Here is a 21,422-nt window from a genome sequence, read left to right as displayed (position 1 = left end):
ATAACATATGATAGTGATAAAACCACCATGGATCTACAGATCCTTAAAATTACCAATTGCATTTCTATGTTGTAAGCAATCCAAAGCAGTGTGATAAATGCATTCCAGTGTATTCCTGATTTCTGTACTTTATATTCTAGTTCTATTCTATGGCTTATAAAGAAATTAAACCATACAGAAATACCTTAGCTATTAAATAAGTAAACAAATCTGAATGCGTGTATGGAGAACAAAACCAGTCTTCATAGTACTATACCATGTTATTATTGAAGCATAGTTGTAATAGATTTGGTAGAGAGAGGAAAATTATGCTCTTTGGTGGGGGAAATCAACATGAAAAATTTAATAGGGAGGATTAACAGTGAACAATTGTAATTGAGAGGTATGGATACCAACATTAGAGATGATTTTGACGAAGTACCATAAATTGAGAAAATCTGACAGTGTTAGCAGGTAGTAGAAATTAAAGCTGTTATGTTGTGCCCTTAGGGATTTATTCATTTCAAAGACAGGCAATGACAGCTCCGAATAAATCCTTTCATGAAGATAAAATAGATTGAAGTGATACACAAATTTGCACAATGGTTCATTTGTAGAGGGCCACAGAGTTCAGTCAGCTGGAGAGAAAATAAGCTGGTAATGGGCCATTTCCCTGGGGTATGCAATGGTGTGGGCTTTGCAGCACAGGCTATTCACATTCAGTCTTCAAACGAGACTTTAAAGCCTTTTAGGCATTCAATGTGTATCATAGGGTAAGATTCAATATAAATATTTCTATGAAAGTGAACTGTCACCAGTTCACAAAAATAATTGGACTTCTATGGATGTATGCAAATGATCTGCCTATCTACCATATTCTAATCTTCTCACAAACAATGTCCCGATATGCTTTTTGCTGAAAAAATGTAAGGTTTTGAAACATAGGGCCTGAAGTCCTTTTACTTCCTAATGAAAAACAAGTTCATTATTTTAAAAGACTGTTTGCCCAGCTTTTTTGAAAGAATGAACATGACCTTGTTAGAGAATGTTATACAGAGGAGAAATTACAAATAAATTCTTCAGCGATGCTTTAAAGATTTAAAAAATTTACCTTTTCAGAAATCTCTGAAATACAAAGGTAACAACATCCCCAGAAATCATCTTCTCAAAGTCTCCCTCAGTTAAAACAGCATTTTTTTTCCAGAGTGGACAAAGAAAACACATCTCTTACTGCTTACAGTACATCACTTCAGGTCTAACAGTTTTGGAGCAACTCTAACTAACAGTAAGATATCGCCAGTCTTGCTGCTCCTATTTTGTCTTAAATTCATCCCCAAAGTAATGTTAGGAAGGTAAATCTAACAAATGCCACCCTGTGCTTGAAAAATATCCTCTTCACTTACTTGAAAATCTTTCTCCTCCAGGATCTCTTTCCTCCACCTGACAAGGAAGGCAGCGCAGACGTACAAGTGGAAGTGAGAAAAACCCTCTGGTTCAGACTAGAAAAAAACAAAAATAGATCATCCTTTCAATACACAAATAATACTTTCGATCACCATATGTCCCAAATGTATTTTTATGACATTTACTTCTAACTACAAATGTCAGCCACATCTGTTTCTCTTTGTATAACAAACATGCTTGCATTTAATCTATGCCAAACCTATTCACTGCTATTATCTGTAACAGGGACAGAGGTGAGGCAGCTTCCATTTCTCATATTTAAATTCATTCTTTACTGATGTGTTTTCCGTTTCTGGTGTTACCCATTAGCTTATATCTGGTATGAAATACTGTACTGTCCAGCCCAACACTGTGGTGTGAACATATGTTTCATCTCTGTTATTAAGTCAACTCTTCTACTAGCAGTAGCTTTTGAAGTATAAATTTTGATATAGGAAATTATTAAGCATTGTAAAAATAAAAATAACTTGTATTATATTGAACTGAATTAGATGTTTTCACTATAGGAAGAAAACTTATAAGATGAAACATATACAGCTCAGTTTTGTATTCAGATCTGCAGCTTTCTGTTCTGGTTCGAGTCAGTAGATACCATTCCTTTATAAAACTCCCCCTAGAAATTAGTATTTTATAATTTCACATAACAGTTGAGAAAATTTTGTGATGAGGTCTTTAAAAGACATCACTAAGTTTTCTCCTATTATCAAATTAATCTCAGATTTTATTTTCTATACCACTAAGAACTGAAAAAAAAATTTTATATTAAATTATCAATGTTATGACTGTGAAATAATGCTATGTGAAATCTCATTAAAATAAAATTTGAAAATAATAATTATAAAATTAAAGTACATAATCTGGCAAATGGAGGTGTATTTAAATGCTGATGTCTATATAATTCACAAGATCTAATTATAGTGCTTTGAAAATATAGCAAGTTTTTTTCATATTCTTTGCTGGTCATTTCAAAACTGAAGTTTACTCTTTAGAAAAACACAGTGTTCTGCTCAAGTATAGTGAACTGAAACAATTTCTTACACAAAGAATAACATGATAAAATACCTATTTTATTGCTATTTAACCCAGAACAACATGGTATTTAAAATTTGTGCAATAAATAAACTTCCCAGCTATAACAAGTGACAAAGGAAAAAAATTCTCCTACTATTACTTTTCCTTCTCCTCAGTTCTTGACTGATAAAAGAGCAGAGTGTGCTGCAAGAAGTTTGTAAAACACCTTGTTAACAGCTACAGAAACTACAGACCATCTGGTCCACCAAATCAGTAAGGTTCCAGAAAAGAGATAATGCCAACTATTTGGAGGGAAGCTTTTAAGTTTAAAAGTGTACTTGGAACTGAAAATAAGAATTAGCTAATTTTGGAAATACTTTTAAGGAATTGCAGAAGAATTATCTGTATGTGTATAAAAACCTGTACTTTGTCTTGTGATTCTTCTGGGTTTTTTCACCAATAAAAGTTTCTTCAAAATGAATCTCTTTTAAATGAAACCAAATAGGCTTAAAAATGCAATTCATTAAAGAAAAAATGCATATCCCCTACAGATTTAAAAATTCATCATGCTTCACAGATAAGCCTAGGTACAAAGTATTTCCAATAGATAGTTTTAGACAGTTTTAGAAATTGAGTAAAACAGGTAATGCATAATTGCCTCTTCTAACACCTGATACCTATTATACTTTTCCATTTGCAGCTTTTGAAGTTACAAACAGTTTGATCTCTAAATGTACAGAAATGCAGACTACCAGCTAAAAGCTATTTAAAATCAAGTATAAACAATGACCTTGATTTAAATATTTCAGAAAAAAAATCTCAAGGCAGATGTACAGCCTTCCAGAAGACTTATTCTGAACATATTACAGATGACTCTGAGCACATTATCTAAGAACCATCTGTCATTATCAATAAAAATCATTTAGATTGTTAACATCACAAGTATCTCATTGCCCTGCAAATGCTGGATCTCCTCTGCAGCTGAAACAAAAGGCATCCTTTGGATTGCAGTTCCCAAACTTCCTGAATTAGACAACCACCAAAAAAATGCAAATGTTGTTGTATGACTAGACTGATTAGGCTAAGCAGCCTTACACCCTGGATACTTCAACATTTAGGGAGTGTAATACCTAATGCTATTATATTTGTATTTATATACAATACAAGGTTATTGTTTAAGTACTCAGAATAATTAAAGCTATGAAATTTTGTCAGGGTTAGGTACTAAACCACATTTCACACTCAAGTAATAGCTCAGACAAGGACTTCCAAACACTCAATAATTACACATGAATAAAGCAACCTTAAGCAACTCCATTTCTACCACATTACAAAGAGCAGATAGTTTAGGTGAAAAGAGATGTAAATAATTTTTGCCAATATATCGAAGCAATCTATGCCAGAAAAAGAGAAAGAAGCTAACACATGAACATCATGAAACGTGGAATATGTTGGCTGCTCCTCCAACTTTTGCATTTTTGATCAGCCAGGAGCCTTGACTTCCTAGGCTCAGACTCAATTCACTGTAAAAACAGACTCGGGAGTTCCAGTCTGAGAAGAAACACAGCAAGAGCACACCAGGGAGGTCCATGACAGTAATGAGCCTCTCAGCAGGAATGACCAACAGCAGATGACCAAGTACAGGAGTGCAAGATACAGCAGTACCTCCCCAGAATACTCAAAGGTTTCATGTTCAGAGATGTGCTAAGAGAGGCTGCAGAATATGTCCATTTAATAGGAGCTAATGGATTTGTCTTAACTTCCAAAATCTTTTTGCAACTGCAAGCTTTTTGGGAAAGCATCAAGTCCTGGAACAAAGAACTCCAAAACATGAGTGCGTGCCACATAGCATGTCAGGCTTAAACCTGCTAGTTTCATTCCAAGTAGTTCAGATATTTGCAGTGAAAGAGTATGAATCACTTCCTGTTCACTTTCTGCAATCCATTCTTATTTCCTTCTCTTCGGCAGACAAGAACTGTTTTGCTGATTCCACTGCTCCTCATGTAGCAATTCCACCCCCTTTGCTTAGCCTTCCTAAGCATCCTCTCCTGCAGTTTTCTCATTTTGAAACAGGGCCTGACCTGTGTATAGCATGTAAGTTACAGAAAGAATATAACTCTCATAGTGCTTACAATGATTGTTTTTTCTTCTTACCTTTTCCAGTAATTCCAAACCTTTGGGTTTTTTTTTTTTTTTGGTTTTTTTTTTTTTTTTTTTTTTTTTTTTTTTTTTTTTTTTTTTTTTTTTTGTTTTTTTTTTTATTTTTCTATTCTTGACTGCTAAAGTCAAGAATACAAGCTCAGTGCTTGTATTTTCCTTTTGCTCTTGACTGTAGGAAGCTACCTTGAAGCCCATAGTTGTACCAGTAAAGCTAGGATTGGTCCAAACACACAATATCACTTTATTTTACTTTATTTAGTCCACACCAAATTTCACATGTTATTTATGCCAGGCTAACATATGTAACAGAAACCTGAAGTCCTGTGATTCTTTGCTGTCCACCTCTCACCTTTACCACCCTTAGTAACATGTTGTTGTCAGCAAACTTTGCTGTCTCAGTTGCTCTTCTATCCCTTTTTTATCTCTTCAGCAGAAAGAGCTTAAGCCTCTTGACAAATTGAAAAAGAATTACATGTTATTTCCTTTAATTTTGAAACTTGCCTGCTTGTTCTTAACATTTGCTTTCTATCTTTCAGGCAGTCATTAATATTCATACAAGGGCATTCCCTTGAACTGCACAGCTGTGTTTCTTCTTTAATAACCTTCAGTGAAGAATGCTCTTCAATGTTTTCAATATTCTGCATCAACCTGGTACATGTCTTCACTGGCTCTCAAGCTTTGTGAGGTGTGATTTTCCTCTACAAAAATCATGTCAACACTTTCTTAAAACGACATCATTAATCATGGTGAAATAATATTGCAATCAAGTTTAGAGAAACACTGAATTGAAGTCACCTTAATCTTGGCTTTCTAAAAGATACTTTGCAGACTGCAACTATTTTTATTGTACACAGCAGCCTACCAGCTCATGTGGGATCATAACCTTCTCTGCTTGTCAGTTTTCCAGTCAGTTATAAAATGAAATTTCAATTATTCGAAAAGTGCTAAAAATTTTAATTTTATTCATTACACAGGTTAAAAAGTTTTTTTAGTTATATGCAAAAATACCTATTAACAACACTTTTGCTGAGTTTGCACATTTTGGATTGTCTTGTATCATTGTTTCTGCTTCACTATGTCTATTCCCAAGAGGATGATCCTAAAATCAGTAAGTGACTACAAGCACTTGTCTAACTGAACCCGTTCTCACCATAAATGCAGCAACAAAGTTGGATATTTTATGTTCTAAAAAAACCAAAAGAAACAAACAAAACATAACCTACAGGTAAGGCCTACAAGCAGCTGTTTTTAATGCAAACATCCATCAATTAACATGAAAATTTATGGGCAGGTTTGATCTTTGCATAAAAGAAAATCTAATCCAAACACATTTCATAGCATTTCAAAATCTTTAATGGAAAGTAACGTTTCCATTAACATCATGCCAGAAATATCTGTCACAGCCAAAAAACTATGCAAATATCTCAACTCTTAGAGTTCACTCAATCCCTTATTTTTAAAAAATGTTACAAGAACTGTGTTCATATTCCCTATTTCTGCTAGGCATGTTCAAAAAAATTATTTATCATAAAATCTTCCATCAGATTTGGCAAATTTATGCTGAAAACTAGGTGAAGGTCAGTTTTCACAACAATTTAGTCATTGGCCTCCCTGATCTAGTCACCAACAACATGGAAACAATTCCTAAAATATGACTTGTGATATAAACCTCTGCTGTGAAAACCCAGCCACAAAGAACACAGACCACTGCTGGAATTTTTTTGGATCAATACCTTGCCCTGTTGGAATGCTCCATCGCATGCAAAATTCATGTTAAGACTATGAATCAATGTCAAATATAAATGTATGCTAGTGATAATTACTATTTATCTGATTTATGCACTCTTCAACTAATAATTTAGTTTTATGAAGCATCTTTCATATAAATTTCCACATGACCTTGTATTTTCAGAGTGGAGTTTCAATTACTGCCCTCTTCACTTGCTAACATGCTCAATTCAAACAGATTTAAAAAATAACTAACAAAGTGTGTATTTGACTTTTTTGTCCTAGCTTTTCCAGAATAAACTGTGGTGGAAAGCAAAAATCAATGTTTCTCATTTGGTTCTTTTAAGGAATTCACCATGATGTTTTTAAAGAGTTCAGTCATGACTAGGATGTCAAGTGCATTCTCACTCACTGAAACGCTTTCACATCCAACACCGACCTGTCATCTTTTACAGCTATTTTTCCTCCTCTTGTGTGGTGGTTTATTACCTTTGCACACAGGAGTGTTGCTAGATCTTAGCAAAGGAATGGAGCTTCTTATAGAGCTCCCTTAAAGCCTTTTCTTGCTGAATTGCGTATTGACAGAAGAAAGTGGAGGAAAGCAGTTTTCTTGAAAAATGCCTTGGATACAAATGCAAGAAGATGCTGAACTCTACACAAGGGAAACACTTTACAACACTTATTTCTAACATTATTTTGAAAAGAACCAAGATAGACACAGAAGCATTAGGGATAGTGAGATTATCAGAAAATATAATTTCTCTAATTTCCCGTGTTAAAAAGCCTCTTCTTGTCTGTAGTGAAGAGTGACCAGGAGTTGCTCTTCATACTTGCTGGAGAAACTAATACTAATCTACTGCTTTGAATTTCTACAATTTGAAAAGGCAAACAATTTCCATTTTACCTAGCAGTTATAACTACATAGAACATAGCAAAACAGGGATGTGGCAATGTGAGCATGAATTCTGTCAGTGATAGATCAGCTGCTGTGATTTCAGATAACAACAGTGAGGGCTGTAAATAATACATCTTATAAAAAATGTATTTTACATTTTGTTCTTCTAGTAGGAATAAAAAATTACTATCTGCAAGTAATTTGTTTGTCAATGAGAACGGAAGAACCAGCAGCAAGAACTAATGAAACTCTTCCAGGTTGATTTCAGTGCATTAACAAGTAGGAGCCACATTGCATTATACGCTCACACCAATAACAAGAGATAATTTACAGTGTTTAGCTTTTAGAGAAGAGTTTACTCTTACTGATTACTTACAGCTGTATTTGTTGATTACTTACAGCTGTATTTTCATTGTTCACATAGCCGATGTACTAAAAAACAAACTATTTAGGTTAGAGCCATTAATATGCTTCCTAATTATCTTACCAAACCATGACAAAGTGTAATGACTCAAAGTAGCGAATCTCTGTCTAATTAACACTGAACACCACTACGTCATTTACTTCCTCGAACAGCATGAAATACAAGCATACAATTAATTCTGTTTCTCATGTAGCATATACTTCCCTACACACCTTAGTCCTGAGTCTTTTCCTCAGAAAAGGCTTAGGCAGACAGATCACACAAGCTGCAAGAGTGTATGAGAAGACAAGACTACCAACAGCCTTTTCAGAAACTTCCACTGCTTGAAAAGTTTAATTCTTAGCTATTTCCCAGAAAATTCACTTTGCATCTTTAATTTGCTGAGATTGCCCCACCCAAATTTAAAATTCCCCTTGCAGGTATGAAGTTACAGAAGCACTGAGTGTTTATGGGAAGTCTGAGGAGCAATAAGATAAGGATAAACCCAGAAGTGAGCAACTATCTGCCTCCCCAGCACAGGTGAAGTCGCAGAAAAAACCTGATAAAACCTGCGGGCTATTTCTTTTTAATAGGTTACAAGGCAGATTTGACTAAAAATATCCAGACAAAATATTTTCAAAGGCATGCATATTTGGGATACCAAAATTTAAATTTCATCTTTGTTTCACCATTCAAGGATAGAAAGAATATGAACAGCAAAAACTTCTTATATTTTAAGCTAGCTGAAAGCTGGGCTTCAATTATTCAGACATGACTGTCCGGCTGGAAAGAAATTGGTTTTGAAGTTTCCTTCTAATTAAATTCGTTCTATCTGAAATCACTAATTTAATTTGTACTTAAACATTAAAACTCTGTCTCAAGTCGAGACTTGACACCAATTAGCTGGCCAAAAATGCGGTGGGGAAAAAAAAGCAAAGCTATGTCACATTAAAATCAACACTGCTTTTAGTCACAGAATTCCATTTAAAAGTATGATTTAACTTAAAAAGCACAAACTAAATCCAGATCATTAGTAAATATCATCAGCGGCAACTGATTTAATTCTGAAGTACTTTGTTGCAAGGCAAAATATCTTTACATAAATGCCAACCTGCTTTAAGCAAACTACTGTGGCAACTTTTCCACCTGTGAACTTCAGCAGATCACAGGAACCAAAACCAGACAACACTTCCCCATAACCTGCTTTTAAAAGGCAAATGAGCACAAATAAGCAGTATGACTAATATTTACCAAACTAATTCCCTATTTCACCTTTTGAATTTCAGAATTATTTACCTCATGTATCATTTTAATTATTTTTACAGTTCATTCCCAGAGAACCGCGATACTGGGAAATTAATTAATGGGCACTATAGAAGAACTGTCAGCATTGTTTAAATATAATTTCTGCACTAACCTCATTTACATGTATCCCTTTATTCTAAACAGAGGTACTGCTGAATTTTCGGTATGAAATTGTTAGTTCATTAAAAAGAGCACAATGATATCCTTTTCTGAAGATATTAATGGGTTATCAAATGTACTGAAATACATGCTTGAAACAATCATTAGAGCTTTTAGTCCATGGATTTCAAAGACACTGAAATTGCTGTATAATAGTTGTATCATTGTTTAATTGGCTTTAGCTTTATCATATTATTAGTTTTCATAAAAGTTATCAAATTAATACTTCAAGGCAGACCTACAGAAGGTATTAAGTGCTAATCCACCATTTCACAACTGAAAAAAGTAGTAAGAATACCTCTACACATATATTTCACATATTTATACTGAAAGACTAAAGCAAAATCTAAGTAACAGTATTAAAAAATAATGGTTGCTTATTCCAGCTTCTGATCAAATAACAAGAAATGCTTACTAGAAGAGGATTCAAAGAAATCCTCTCGTGAAGTATGTTTTAGGCTACATATGTCACTTCCAGATAGTGAGGTTCTCATGTGCCTTTCTGGACAAAGTTGGTGGTCAGATTACAGTGAACTCTTAAAATTAAATATTATAAGTCATTTCAGAAAAGTATATTAAACAATCCAACAAAGATATTACTGAATTCTTTTTCAGTAAATAAAAACTCTACAATCCCCAAATTCCTGCTTTTCTAAATTGGGGGATGATTACATCAATGTAATGTAGAAGTTTTGTGAAGATTTCTGATTAGATTGACATTTATACCAGAACTTGTCTGTTCTAAGAAAAACCTATTTTCTTCTTAATAATAAAAACAAATAAATTTTCACTCAAACTATTTCCAAAACTTTTTGTTTCTCTCAAGGAACACACCTTAAGAGCTGAGAATGAACAAATATGTCAGGTGTTCAGTTTATGTTTTCTAATACATTGTGTTGTTGACTAAGATGATAAGCAGAAATACCAAAAATATATTTAGTAATAAGCATGAGGTATTACCTTCCTTCCCTGTTCTCCAAGCTAACAAGTTTAGGCATGACAGAGTCAAGAACATCCAATTTCTAGCACAACCACTATCAAGATCCTCAAGACACATCATTGGCTGCTTCCCCTTCTCCCATCATTAAACCACACTAAACCACATTCTACAAAACAAGAAACAAGTAGCAAAATCCTTAATTTCTGATCACCATAATCCCTCTTAGAGGCTAGGAAAGAGCTGGGACTGGTATTTTCCTTCATTTGCTGTCCTGCAAAAATCTTATTCATGAAAATACTTTCATTGCACAGCAACACTATCTGAATCAGTCTCTGCTTAGGGATGGCAATTTGCCTGAATGTTCAATCTTGCTTCATGACGATGACTTAATTATACCAAGCTTTTTGTGACCATATAACTACTTACAACATTCCTTGGTCTGCATGCTTCACATTTAATTCAACGTCCATTAAAACAAACTAATAGTGCCGCTGAAACTAAAGGAGGCAGTTGCTGAATGCAGCAACATCTTGTGTGATTAAAGAAAAGCACAACATCTGAAAACATTACTCAACAGCTCTTCAGCTACATCCAGCACAGAGGCTCTATAGTCATGATGGTGCTAAACTGCAGGTTTATAAAAGGGCTTATGTCAAAAGCAACTAAAAAGCCAACACTATTACTCATTCCAAGTACCTGAAAATTGCTAGTCACTCAATATCACAGCTGGAAATGTTAATAATGCATGAATTTTAATTAAATTCATTAAACACTTGATCGCTATCACCAGGAGTTTGATCTTGTTGGGATGAAAAATACTAGCTGCTTCTTTTGTTAACACAAAAGACTTACCAAGCTAATCCAAAAACTACTCTTCAGACCACTTCTATTCCCATCCACCAACTGCTTAGCACACAAAGAATTAATAGTAATGATCAGGTGCAGCTTTGCTGAACGCTGATCAGAATGAGAGACTACATCTACTAAATATGACTGCCTTTATTAGATTTAGCAAAAATAATTCCTGTGAATAACACTACGGTTCTCAGGATGCTAAATGACTCCATAGATGCCACAGCCTGCTCAGAACTTAAGTATCTTTCAGGACACTGAATCAAGGTAAGATCTTTGATTTGAATCTTCTTAAGATGCTGACAATCAACTGCAGATCAAGATAAAGTCTGCTTTAATAACAGGTCTTCACAGCAGACCACTGACTGAAGACAGCAGCATAAAGCAAAAGACTCATGTGGGAATGGCAACACCTGTAGTTATTGCTATCTGCTTTATCAAGGGTCTCTGGAGGTTACCTCTGAAGCTACTATTCTTATCTCTGAAGAATGAAATTTTTATGTCGATCTTAAAGAGCCCTGAGCAATTATGAGATTATTGCAGCAGTAACAATTTTATACTTTTCTCCATCTCAGGTGTATCAGCCACTAACTATCAATGCTTTCCTAGCAGCCACTTCCTTAGAAAAGCTCCTAGAAGAATATCTTGCTCTTCGAAGCTTTTCCCTTACTGAAAGCCTGATGTAACCTGCACAGCTTCATGTCTTTCCTGTTTGACATGACATCACCAGACTGAAGTTTAAGTTGCTCAAATCTCTTACTGCTGTCAATAAACATGACTTGCTGTTTTCCTTCCATCAGCTTTTGTGAGCAGCACTCCACTAATCCATGCTGACACTGAAAGGACTGAGTCTTCAGTACCAGGAACCTGAGACACTTCCACAGAAGACAAAGCAAACAAGAGTGCCCCAATCACTACCCCTACACTTAAGCAGCTCAAAACAGGAGGACAGCTTTGATCCAAAGAAAAGCTTTCTGGCTAGTTTTTTTGACCAAACACAAAATCTTCAGCTAAAATTCACAGCATAACATCTAGTACAGTACTTCTGCAAATTCCTTTAGCAAAAAATACTGACCAAATACATTGAAAGGACAATACTAGTCCCACTGAAACAGCCTGGACACCGCATTAGATTCCTAAGCATCTCTTCAAGTTTTCAGAAGCATTTTACTTATTTCTTTTATTTAAGACTTTAAAAGAGTACAAAGTGAGGTTATAAATGGCACTTTCTGGATTTCTTTTCTACTATTATAAAAGAAAAAAATTACATACAATTTTCTTTAAATCTCTCTTATTAAGTTGTAATAGGCAACAAAAAAAAAACAACCATAAAAAATTAGGCTGCCAGGCTTCAAGATGAATTTTATCAACAAAATGAATGTGAATAAAACAAACAAATATGCTCCACAGTAACAACTCAGCCTCTAGAAAATTAAAACTGAAACCAAACAAAATATTATCTACCCAAAGTGTGAACTAAAATATTTACTTATTAAAGGATGTAGCATGAAAATGTAACTGTTAACTGTATCTGTCCTTCAGCTTTATAATATTTTTCAAATTCATCAAACTGATTTTTCTCACATGATTTTGCTTATAGCAATGAAGGCTGAAGACTTTGAAGTTTTAGACTTTAAAATCTGACCAACATAGCCCAAAATGCTGGAAAGAAGGACGTAAAGCTGTATGTTCAAGCATAAATTTAAGTAAATGTCAATGTTTTCATATCTCACAAATATTGTAAACTGCAAATATAACTTATTTTGGTACATAGCTACAAGATTTTTAACAACACTAACTCTGTTACTTTGGGTACATAGTAATTTCTTGATTCCAAAACACCCTAAATCAATATCAAAATAGAAAAGGATATTAAAAAATTAAGAAAAACTATATTTAATGCACTTATGTGCTTTACAAAAAAAAAAAAAACCAAAGCAGAGATTTTAAGATACTCAATACCAATCACCCAATACCATTTTGGAAAACTGTTTTCTGTACACCTTATTTTTCAGGGTAGCATTAAAAACTTACTGGTATAAAATCTCTGCCATTACAGAATGGCTCTTTGGAAAGATGAAGCTCACCACACACTGACAACATCTGTAGCTCATTCCAGCCAAAACAAAAGCAGCCCAGTGTGCATAGCTGGAAGAAACATGTTTGAAACAAGCAATGTGCAAAATGAGCATCAGCTCACACAAAGTTATACTGAGAATTTCTAGATAGAAGAGACTCCCAGAGCCAGGCACCCAGGCACAGTGACAGAAACAGAGGTGGCAAACTGCTAACTGATTCCAGAAGTTTCACAATTCTTAGGACTAGTGATGAGCTACTGAAGATGGATCCTGGCCACCTTTCAAGAATCTGCATTTGCCACATGACTTTCAGACGGCAAGGACTGTGTCGGGAACATTCCAAGGGCTGTTTATTTTCCATGTTATCCCACTAAAGCTTGGCTAGCCTTTGAAGGCTGTGAAAATTCACTGCATCCCTGGGCACTTAAACAATAAACCAAATTAATGATCACTTCGCAAAAACAACAAGGTGCTGCTACTATGGAAACAGGTGGGAAGCAAAGGTTGTCAGCACTGCTCAGTGGGAGCCTACAGGGAACCAAGCAGCAGAGCTCTGCTTCCGTAACAGGTATCGAACCGAGAGAAAGGGAATTTAAAACAAAAAGAAAAAGAAGAAAAAAAGAAGTCACAGCCCAGACAGAATAAGAGCCACGAAGAGTGCTTGTGTACTGAAATGGGACTCAATACCAAAGAGGAAGAGAAGCTACAAGTAAAAAAAAAAAAATATCTTTACCACACACCTGATTTACATAGCAGATATTCAGAGATTATATTAATAATCGCACTTAAAACTTGAAAAATAAATAAACTGCAATCATATAAATATTTAGTCTGGATTTAAATATTTAACTGCAAAAGTCATAGAGTATCATGAAACCAAACTTTTTAAATTGCATGTTATGGAAAATTGAAAAAAATTGTATTTTTAATTATGAAAATGCTTTACTAAAAAGCAGGTGTTAGCTTGTTTCAAGACAAACCAAAAGCACATAACCACCAGAAAAATATTTTTTTCTGAAATACTAAAATAAAGTTAAAACATACTTAAGAGACAACTTTTCTCTGTCTGCAACCTAAGGTTTAAAAATGTATCACCAATGAAAGTTGTTTATACTTCTCAGAAAGGACAGATTGATTCACTCTCCCATTAAAACACTGATTTTCCACAGTCTTGATAAATTACTATTAACAAGGAAAGAATCCCATTAGAAAGAAGAAACCTGTTTATTAACAAACTGGAAGATTATTAGACCTTAAAGGCTCAATCATGAAAATGCTACTATTAGTTTTGTGGATCTTTTTGAGCACAATGTATAAGACTTTTTTCCAGCAACAAGAAAATCTATTAAAGGATAATCAGAAGATACAGTCTTTGTTTAGCTGATTTCTATTTAACAATTTATATAAAACTTCCACAAAGTCTGTTCTTTTACAGAATGGAAACAGTAGGTGATGTTATCCGGAAATTTTCATCCATAACTTTTTGCAAGAAAGAAAGAAAAACTGACTGTATTGAAATGAAAAAGCAAGAAAGCACAGATATTTCCACTGTTATCTCTATTGTCCTATCTACTAACCATGTTTCCTCTCCAAAATATTAATTTCTGCCTAGAACGCAAAAAGCCTGCTGGATAGCTATTTGTATATATTTAGCTTATTCAAGGTATTATTACTATTTCCTAAGTCACTACATAAAACTTGCATTTTCAATACTACTTGTTGTGTTTCATAGAAGTTCCATTAGAAACAAATTCAGAGCAAATAAAAGTTGGAGGCATCATTTCCATTTATTACTTTCATAATATCTTTTCCATTCAGACATATCAACACAATTTAAGGAATTTCTGCCATTGTTCTCAGAGACAGATAAATGACAAAAAATTATCACAGCATGCAATTGTTCTAATGTACCAAAACAAATGGAAAATGTATTAAAGGTTATGTGATCCAATGTACAGCAATCCTATGGATATTTACAATGATCCAATTGAAGAGTATTCTAAAAGATTATTACTTGCTTTCAGTTTGTGGGAGTTGTATTCCTTTTCAAAAACAGACACAGGAGGTCAGGATGATGTCTCCAGAGGAAAAGTGAGATCCCTTAAGAGCTTCCTTTCAGACAAATTGAAAATTCCAGGGATCACTGTGAACACCAGGAGAAATTACAGCAACAACACCAACCAGAGCTAGAAAGACTGATGGGAGGATCAGGAGGTAAACAGAGTTTGATGAAAAGAATCTTGCAGACGACAGAGAGGGCTCTGAGGAGTTTTCTAGGATTCAGAAAGTCATTTCTGAATGGCACAGCTACTGTGGTTTAGTCTGGATTGCAAACATTCTTTTGAAAACACATTCTCACATATAGTCACGTACTGAACCATGGCTAAGGCCAACCTGAGATCTTATAGAGCATCCAGGGTCTTGTTAGAGTTAGTACATGTAGTTATGAACTATTCTCTTGCACATGACAGTCTTCTTGCAAAGTTTCATTTATCTCCTATTTCTTCATTACTTAAAAACATAACAGAAAAAATAATTCAGACCGGGAATTTCATGTAATGTTTTCCCATACACTCCCTCTCTGCATGAAAAAACAATCAGACACAAACTATATAAGTTTCAGAAACATTCTCAGCCAAACTAAACCACAGAAGAGCCTTTGATTTTTTTCTCAGTCATCTGTTTCATTTATAAGCAAAGACTGTTCCATGTACTGCAATAAATTCAAAGCCTTCAATCCGTCTTCTGTCATAAGAAAAAAGAGAATGTTGCAGTGTGAAAGATGGGGAAAACTATGCATTTCCATTAATACCTGAAGTGGCCAAACACCTTTTGACTCCAGACTAAAGCAGAATATCATGCCCAATTTCTTTCATTCTGGTATTCAAAAATAGAGAACTAATACAGCCACAAGTCTAATTACCACTTAAAAATGAAGATTTCTCAGAACTTGGTAAACATTTATGACATATTTCTTAGTACTCTTAAGTCAAATGGACACCTCCATCTTCCCTCTAGGAAAGGAAAGCATAGCTAATTCAGAATTATTACCACATGCTCTCTTTCATTATTCAATCTCTTTAAGAAAGCACGACATGCACAATTGCTAGTCCAACCTCCAGCAGTAATAATATTCATCAGTAATCTTCTTGTGAGCCTTTACAATGGCTCTACTACTTGACTTCAATCAGCTGTAAAGCTCTTTTATTCTGTTATCACATCAGTGCGAGGGAATGAATGCCAAGGATTGAATGCCCTCCTAAAGGAGCGCAGTCATGCTGTTAGCATAGCAATGAGCTTCATCTGACACTGCTCAACACCTTCTTTCACACTCCCTCACTCTCGCAGAGAAACACAGGCACGACAAAAATAAATGTCTGTTGAGTGGGAATGCTAAGAAACAAATCTACAGAATAATATACTAAATAGAGCATATCACAGTTTAATAGAAAGAGTTGGAAGTTGATAAAAAGGATGCAATTAATAGACAACTGGCAGCAGTTGTGTTCCATTTGTCAGAGGAAAAGGATGAGTGGAATAATTATGCTATTAGTGAGAAAAATTCAGAATTTTCTACACAGAATGTCTCATCTATTAATACTCAGTTCTTCTTAAGCACATTCTATTTTTGTTGATGTAAGGACCTAAGCACAAACTCGTTCTAAATCATTTCAATAAAGTGACAAAAACTAGAGGTCAGATAAAAAATGTATGATTGTTGACAGTTTAAGCAGAATCTTTTGATAGCTCAGCCTGTCTCCTCCCTGCACTGTTTGGTGTTGTGTACATGGCTTTAGCCAAAAGAAGCAGATAAGCCTGACACAAAATCTCTGCAAACATGCCCCCAGAATCTAGACTGCCATATTGACTGTTATAGGTGAAAATGAAATAGGCTCAATTCTAATAAAAAATATCCCTAACATCGACAAAGCTATCAGACAACTCAGGAAAGCCACTGAATTGCCATTTATAACTTAATATTGCTTTTTGGACAAAATCAGAGGTTTTTATTTTTATTTTTGTAATTTGAAATATATCATCAAAACTCCACCATGAAAGTAAGCTATATTTTGTCAGGAAATATAAAAAGTGCAGTAAAAATAAAAAGTGCATTTTTCTAGCTCACGTACATTACTGATACATTCAGTAATAAATATATTATAAAGTGCTTTTCAAAAAATGTATGTCTCAATAGTGAGTTATGATAAATTTCACTTTCTGACCAGCTATAAAGCAGTGCCTTTCCTCAAGAAAGCTTATTTCTACTAAATACTTTTAAAATATTTAAATCAAAACTTATTTTCACAATGATATGGAAAAATCTACACAGTCTGTCAGATGGAATGGCTGAAAGGAGGAAAGACATCAGAAAGCTGGCATAGAAAATGAATCAACTAAGCTAAGAAAACTTAATTATTTTTGTAGGACATTCTCTTTTAAATCAACACTAAGTTGCAAGTCCATTAATTCTTTAAAACTGACACTTCATAATCACATACCCAATGGGTTTATGCTCCTACTTCCTCACAGTCATTAAGATATTCTGAATTTCTCCCTTAATTTAAAATGTTTATACCAAAAAGAAATAATCCTCCTTGCATGAGAGCTTATTTAAATTCCTGTGCTGCTCCATAAAGGATGAAGGATGGTGCTGTAGACTGTGAAATGCCTTTGTGTTTGACCAGAAGCAGATTATTTCAATAGTGCTCCACACTCTACAGTCCATTTTAGAGTGAGCAGGAACACAGTGACATCCCTCTGCTGTGAAGTATGCCAGCATCAACTCCAGCTTGGAGGAACAGAGAATGACTTTTGTGCCTCTTCTCAGGAATAAGGCATTGATGTGGCAAGTGAATGAGGCTTCTGAACACTGTTTTCAGAACACAAACTGACATCTCAGCACACCAGAGATGCAATAAAACTTAATGAGTGACTCAACTGATCACATTTTCTTGAGAAACTACACTGCTCCAGTGACATAAACAGCAACTTTTCCAGTAGGAATGTGTTAAATAGTTTCCTGCACCTCTCAATCATGCTTGTAAAAAGATCAAAACTCAGGATGAAGCTCTACAAAACACCTTCACCAGTGAAAGTATATAGCTAAAATCGTATCTGCAATGGTGCTAGACTTTATGATATAGTATTTTGGTGACATCTTTTCCTAGTAATGTAAGGAAGAGAAGACATCAATAGAAATCAGTAAAGGATTAATACGTTTCTCTTTTTTTTTAGTGTAGGTGAGCAAGAAAAATTTATCATAACATGGTCAGGCAGCTGGACTAGATGATCACTGCAGGTCCCTTTCAAATTAACTGTTCTATCCAATTCTATTAATTATATCATAATAAACAGTTACTAGCAGTCAGTAAAACTGACTCACTTCTCATGTAGAAATGGGCCAGAAATGACTGCCTCTAACATGGCCAGCCAGCCATTCCCTGCCTCCTCTCACAAAAGCGCGACACAGAACTGCCCAGCTCTGCCTTGCCCTGAACTTAATCACGTCTAATAAACAATAAAAGGTTCCTCCTCATAGCCATGGGCAGAAGGAAAGAACTTGATGGCAGCTGAGACAGCCCAAGTTCAACCCCCCTCTGACAGGAGAACAAGAAAGCACCCACAGCTCACACTGGTCTCAGTAAATAGCATTATTCAAAAGAACTAGGCTGCACCAAAGGGAGATTGCAAGAAGACACATGAGATAAAGACAATTCTCAAGGATGTTAACACACTGTTTTTACACAACATTAATGAACTCATGGCCATTAGTTTCAAGATTAAACTTGATTTAGCACAAGTATGCATGATTCCACATGTGCTCATCTTCACACTTCCAAGAACTCCTTCTAACTATGAAGAGTTTTCTGATTCAGTATTTATTTGCACTTCTAAAAGCAACGAAGCAGAACAAGGACAAGAAGAAAACAAAACAGTCTTGGTGAGTAAAAACTTCTAATGAAGAATTAACTCTACAAAGTGTACTTTTCTACTGATACTAGCAGAATTTTTGGAAATTACATGAGGGGAAAATATTTATAGCAACAAGCTGATTAATCTGAATAAAAGCTAAAGGGATGAACTGCACAGAGTAATTTAAATCATAAGTTCAAATGCACCTAAAAGAAAACAGATAGTCATTACATTTTAATAACAAAATTAATAATTGTTAAATTCCCCATTAAAAAGTACTTTACAAGACTTATTTACTACAATGAAAGTACCTGCAACATTATTCTGACTTTGCATAATTTTCTGTTAATTACTTAGACTTAGCAATATGATGGAAAACCTAATAATGTTTAGTACTTATATAAAGGGACAACCTGGAAGGAAACCAAATTCCAAATGGTTTTAAATTACCCAAAAGATGAAAGAAATTTTTATCTTCCCTTCATTTTCCAAGCACTTATTCGAGGGATCAAAGCATGTTAACACAACTGCTTTATTTAGAAGTATTAAAAACAAGATGACTCATCTCTCCTACACTTTGTTCTCCCCACTTCATCCCTGCTCCCCTGCTGAAAGAATAACATTAGGTTTTGTTAATGCTGTTAAACAATATAAATGTCTTATCTGTAGTGGAAAACTATCATGATTAAAATTAAAGAAATATTTATTTCCAAATGTATTTGCTTCTGACATTTAAACACATATAAAGGCAAAATGCTTCTGATATGAACAATGTGGAACTAAATAAGATATAAATTATTAAAAAGGGGATTACTGGAAACAGTGAAGGTCAAAATGAATGTTTGCTTGAGACCAGGAAAAGGAAGCAGTAAAGACAGGCCACAAACAAAATATCCATGAGCAATATTAAAACCTAAAGGAAACCACTTTGCAGTTTGAGTAAGTTTATTAACACAAAAAGGTCCACCTATCATAATCCCATTAAAAATAAGAACCTTGATTAATAATTATTTAAAGACTTTCTTAATTAGAAGCAAAAATATAATTTTCCTGTAATACAAATAATATTTTATGTAAAATATTTGTATCCATTTTTTTCTTGACACTTTCCACTGCTTATTTATTTGTCAACAAATCAAGCAACCTGCTGACCTGGACTGAACGAAGAAGCCAGCTCTCCTCACAGCTCTCTTCATATATTTGAAGACCAAACAAGGAAGTTAAATTTTCCTACTGTGTTATATTGCCAAGTGCTCAAATAAAATGTATGTGGGAAGGAAGAACAGAAAATATATTTGAAAAGTAAAAGAGGACACATTTCAGAATATTGCTTTTAAAACAAATTTACACAGAAAACACAGATTTCAATATAGCACAAAGCAAAATGTTGCACTTTTCTATTTAAATATTTAAACTAGTAGAAAAATTCAATATCAATATTGAATATTGCAAGCTAAAAAATACCGTGGACAAAGAAACGCTGCCTAATTGTGCATTTCAACTTTGCATTCCTTAGACCCTAGAGATAACATAAAACATTCCAACCATGATGTGGTTATGAAAAAACACAGTGCCTTGTGGAAGAAGAAGAAGGAGTCATGAATCACATGGAGTTTGTAAAAAATTGTAAAAAAAATTAGCATCTTCTTCAACCTTTCTGACCTAAAGATCTTTTTCTATGTGGAATATATGCACAGAGTTTCATATATCAACAGAGTTTCGGAATATATCAACAGTTTCAGAGTACAGTATGGCTACTCTAAAAGAATCTAGGTTCAGTGTCTTGTCTTTGAGTAAGGGAAAATCCAAGTAAGTGCAAATTTTAGGTAACTGCTTCCCATCCACCAGCATCACAGCACAGAGGTATCTTGATCCAGATATTAGAATCTGCTTCAATTCCTAATGATAGATTTTTCTCTTACAAGGTTGCTCAGTCCCTTTTTGAATCCACATAACATTAAGGACCCACAGAGTGTTGTGGTAAGGAATTCAACAATTGAACTGCTGTGTAAAGAAATACCAGTTTTTATACGTGACTGAACTTTCCCCTGTGTCACATGTACTTTGTACACCTATTCTTCATTCTCCTCTCAATCATTTCGCTCCAGATCTTGAAGGTCTTCACTTTGACTTATTCTTGACTTCCTCCAACCTTTCCATAGGAACACTGTAGATTTATATAATGGTAAAATTAGGGTCTCTTTCATTCTTCATTCTATCATTTTCCTAAAAGTATTCTGACCTCCAGTTCTTGTTCTAGGTGGTAACACACAGTTCATGGTTAAAGATTATGTACCAGAATATAATTTCCTCTTTCAACTCAAATCTTTCCCTGTCACTTTACATTTACCTGAATGGGAATTTTAAGTGCCATTGTATCCTTGTCACTCTGTCTCAGACAGTCTTTCTGCTTTTCTTGGTTTGTAAGTTCAGTTCTATGCTTACTCTGAATGAGTAAGCATAGAACTGAACCAGCTGCAGGCTTTCCTGTTCTGTTACTTGATTTCCTTTCCTGATCACTTGTGATGATACCTC

General features: G+C 34.5%; 1 protein-coding gene across 1 annotated transcript in view; it reads right to left on the bottom strand.

Annotated features, from left to right (window-relative positions):
* TBC1D22A (TBC1 domain family member 22A) overlaps positions 1-21,422 on the bottom strand; it is a 140,998-nt gene that overhangs the window by 31,290 nt on the left and 88,286 nt on the right. The window contains exon 12 of the mRNA XM_041405396.1: positions 1,383-1,478. Within this exon, the coding sequence (XP_041261330.1) occupies positions 1,383-1,478 (96 nt within the window). The remainder of the gene's footprint in view (positions 1-1,382; positions 1,479-21,422) is intronic.

This window comes from Onychostruthus taczanowskii, unplaced genomic scaffold (genome assembly GCF_017590055.1).
Source record: "Onychostruthus taczanowskii isolate IOZ18803 unplaced genomic scaffold, ASM1759005v1 scaffold23, whole genome shotgun sequence".
NCBI classification, from domain to species: Eukaryota; Metazoa; Chordata; class Aves; order Passeriformes; family Passeridae; genus Onychostruthus; species Onychostruthus taczanowskii.
The sequence above is the reverse complement of the archived record's forward strand: the minus strand, read 5'-3'. Positions and strand labels throughout refer to the sequence as shown.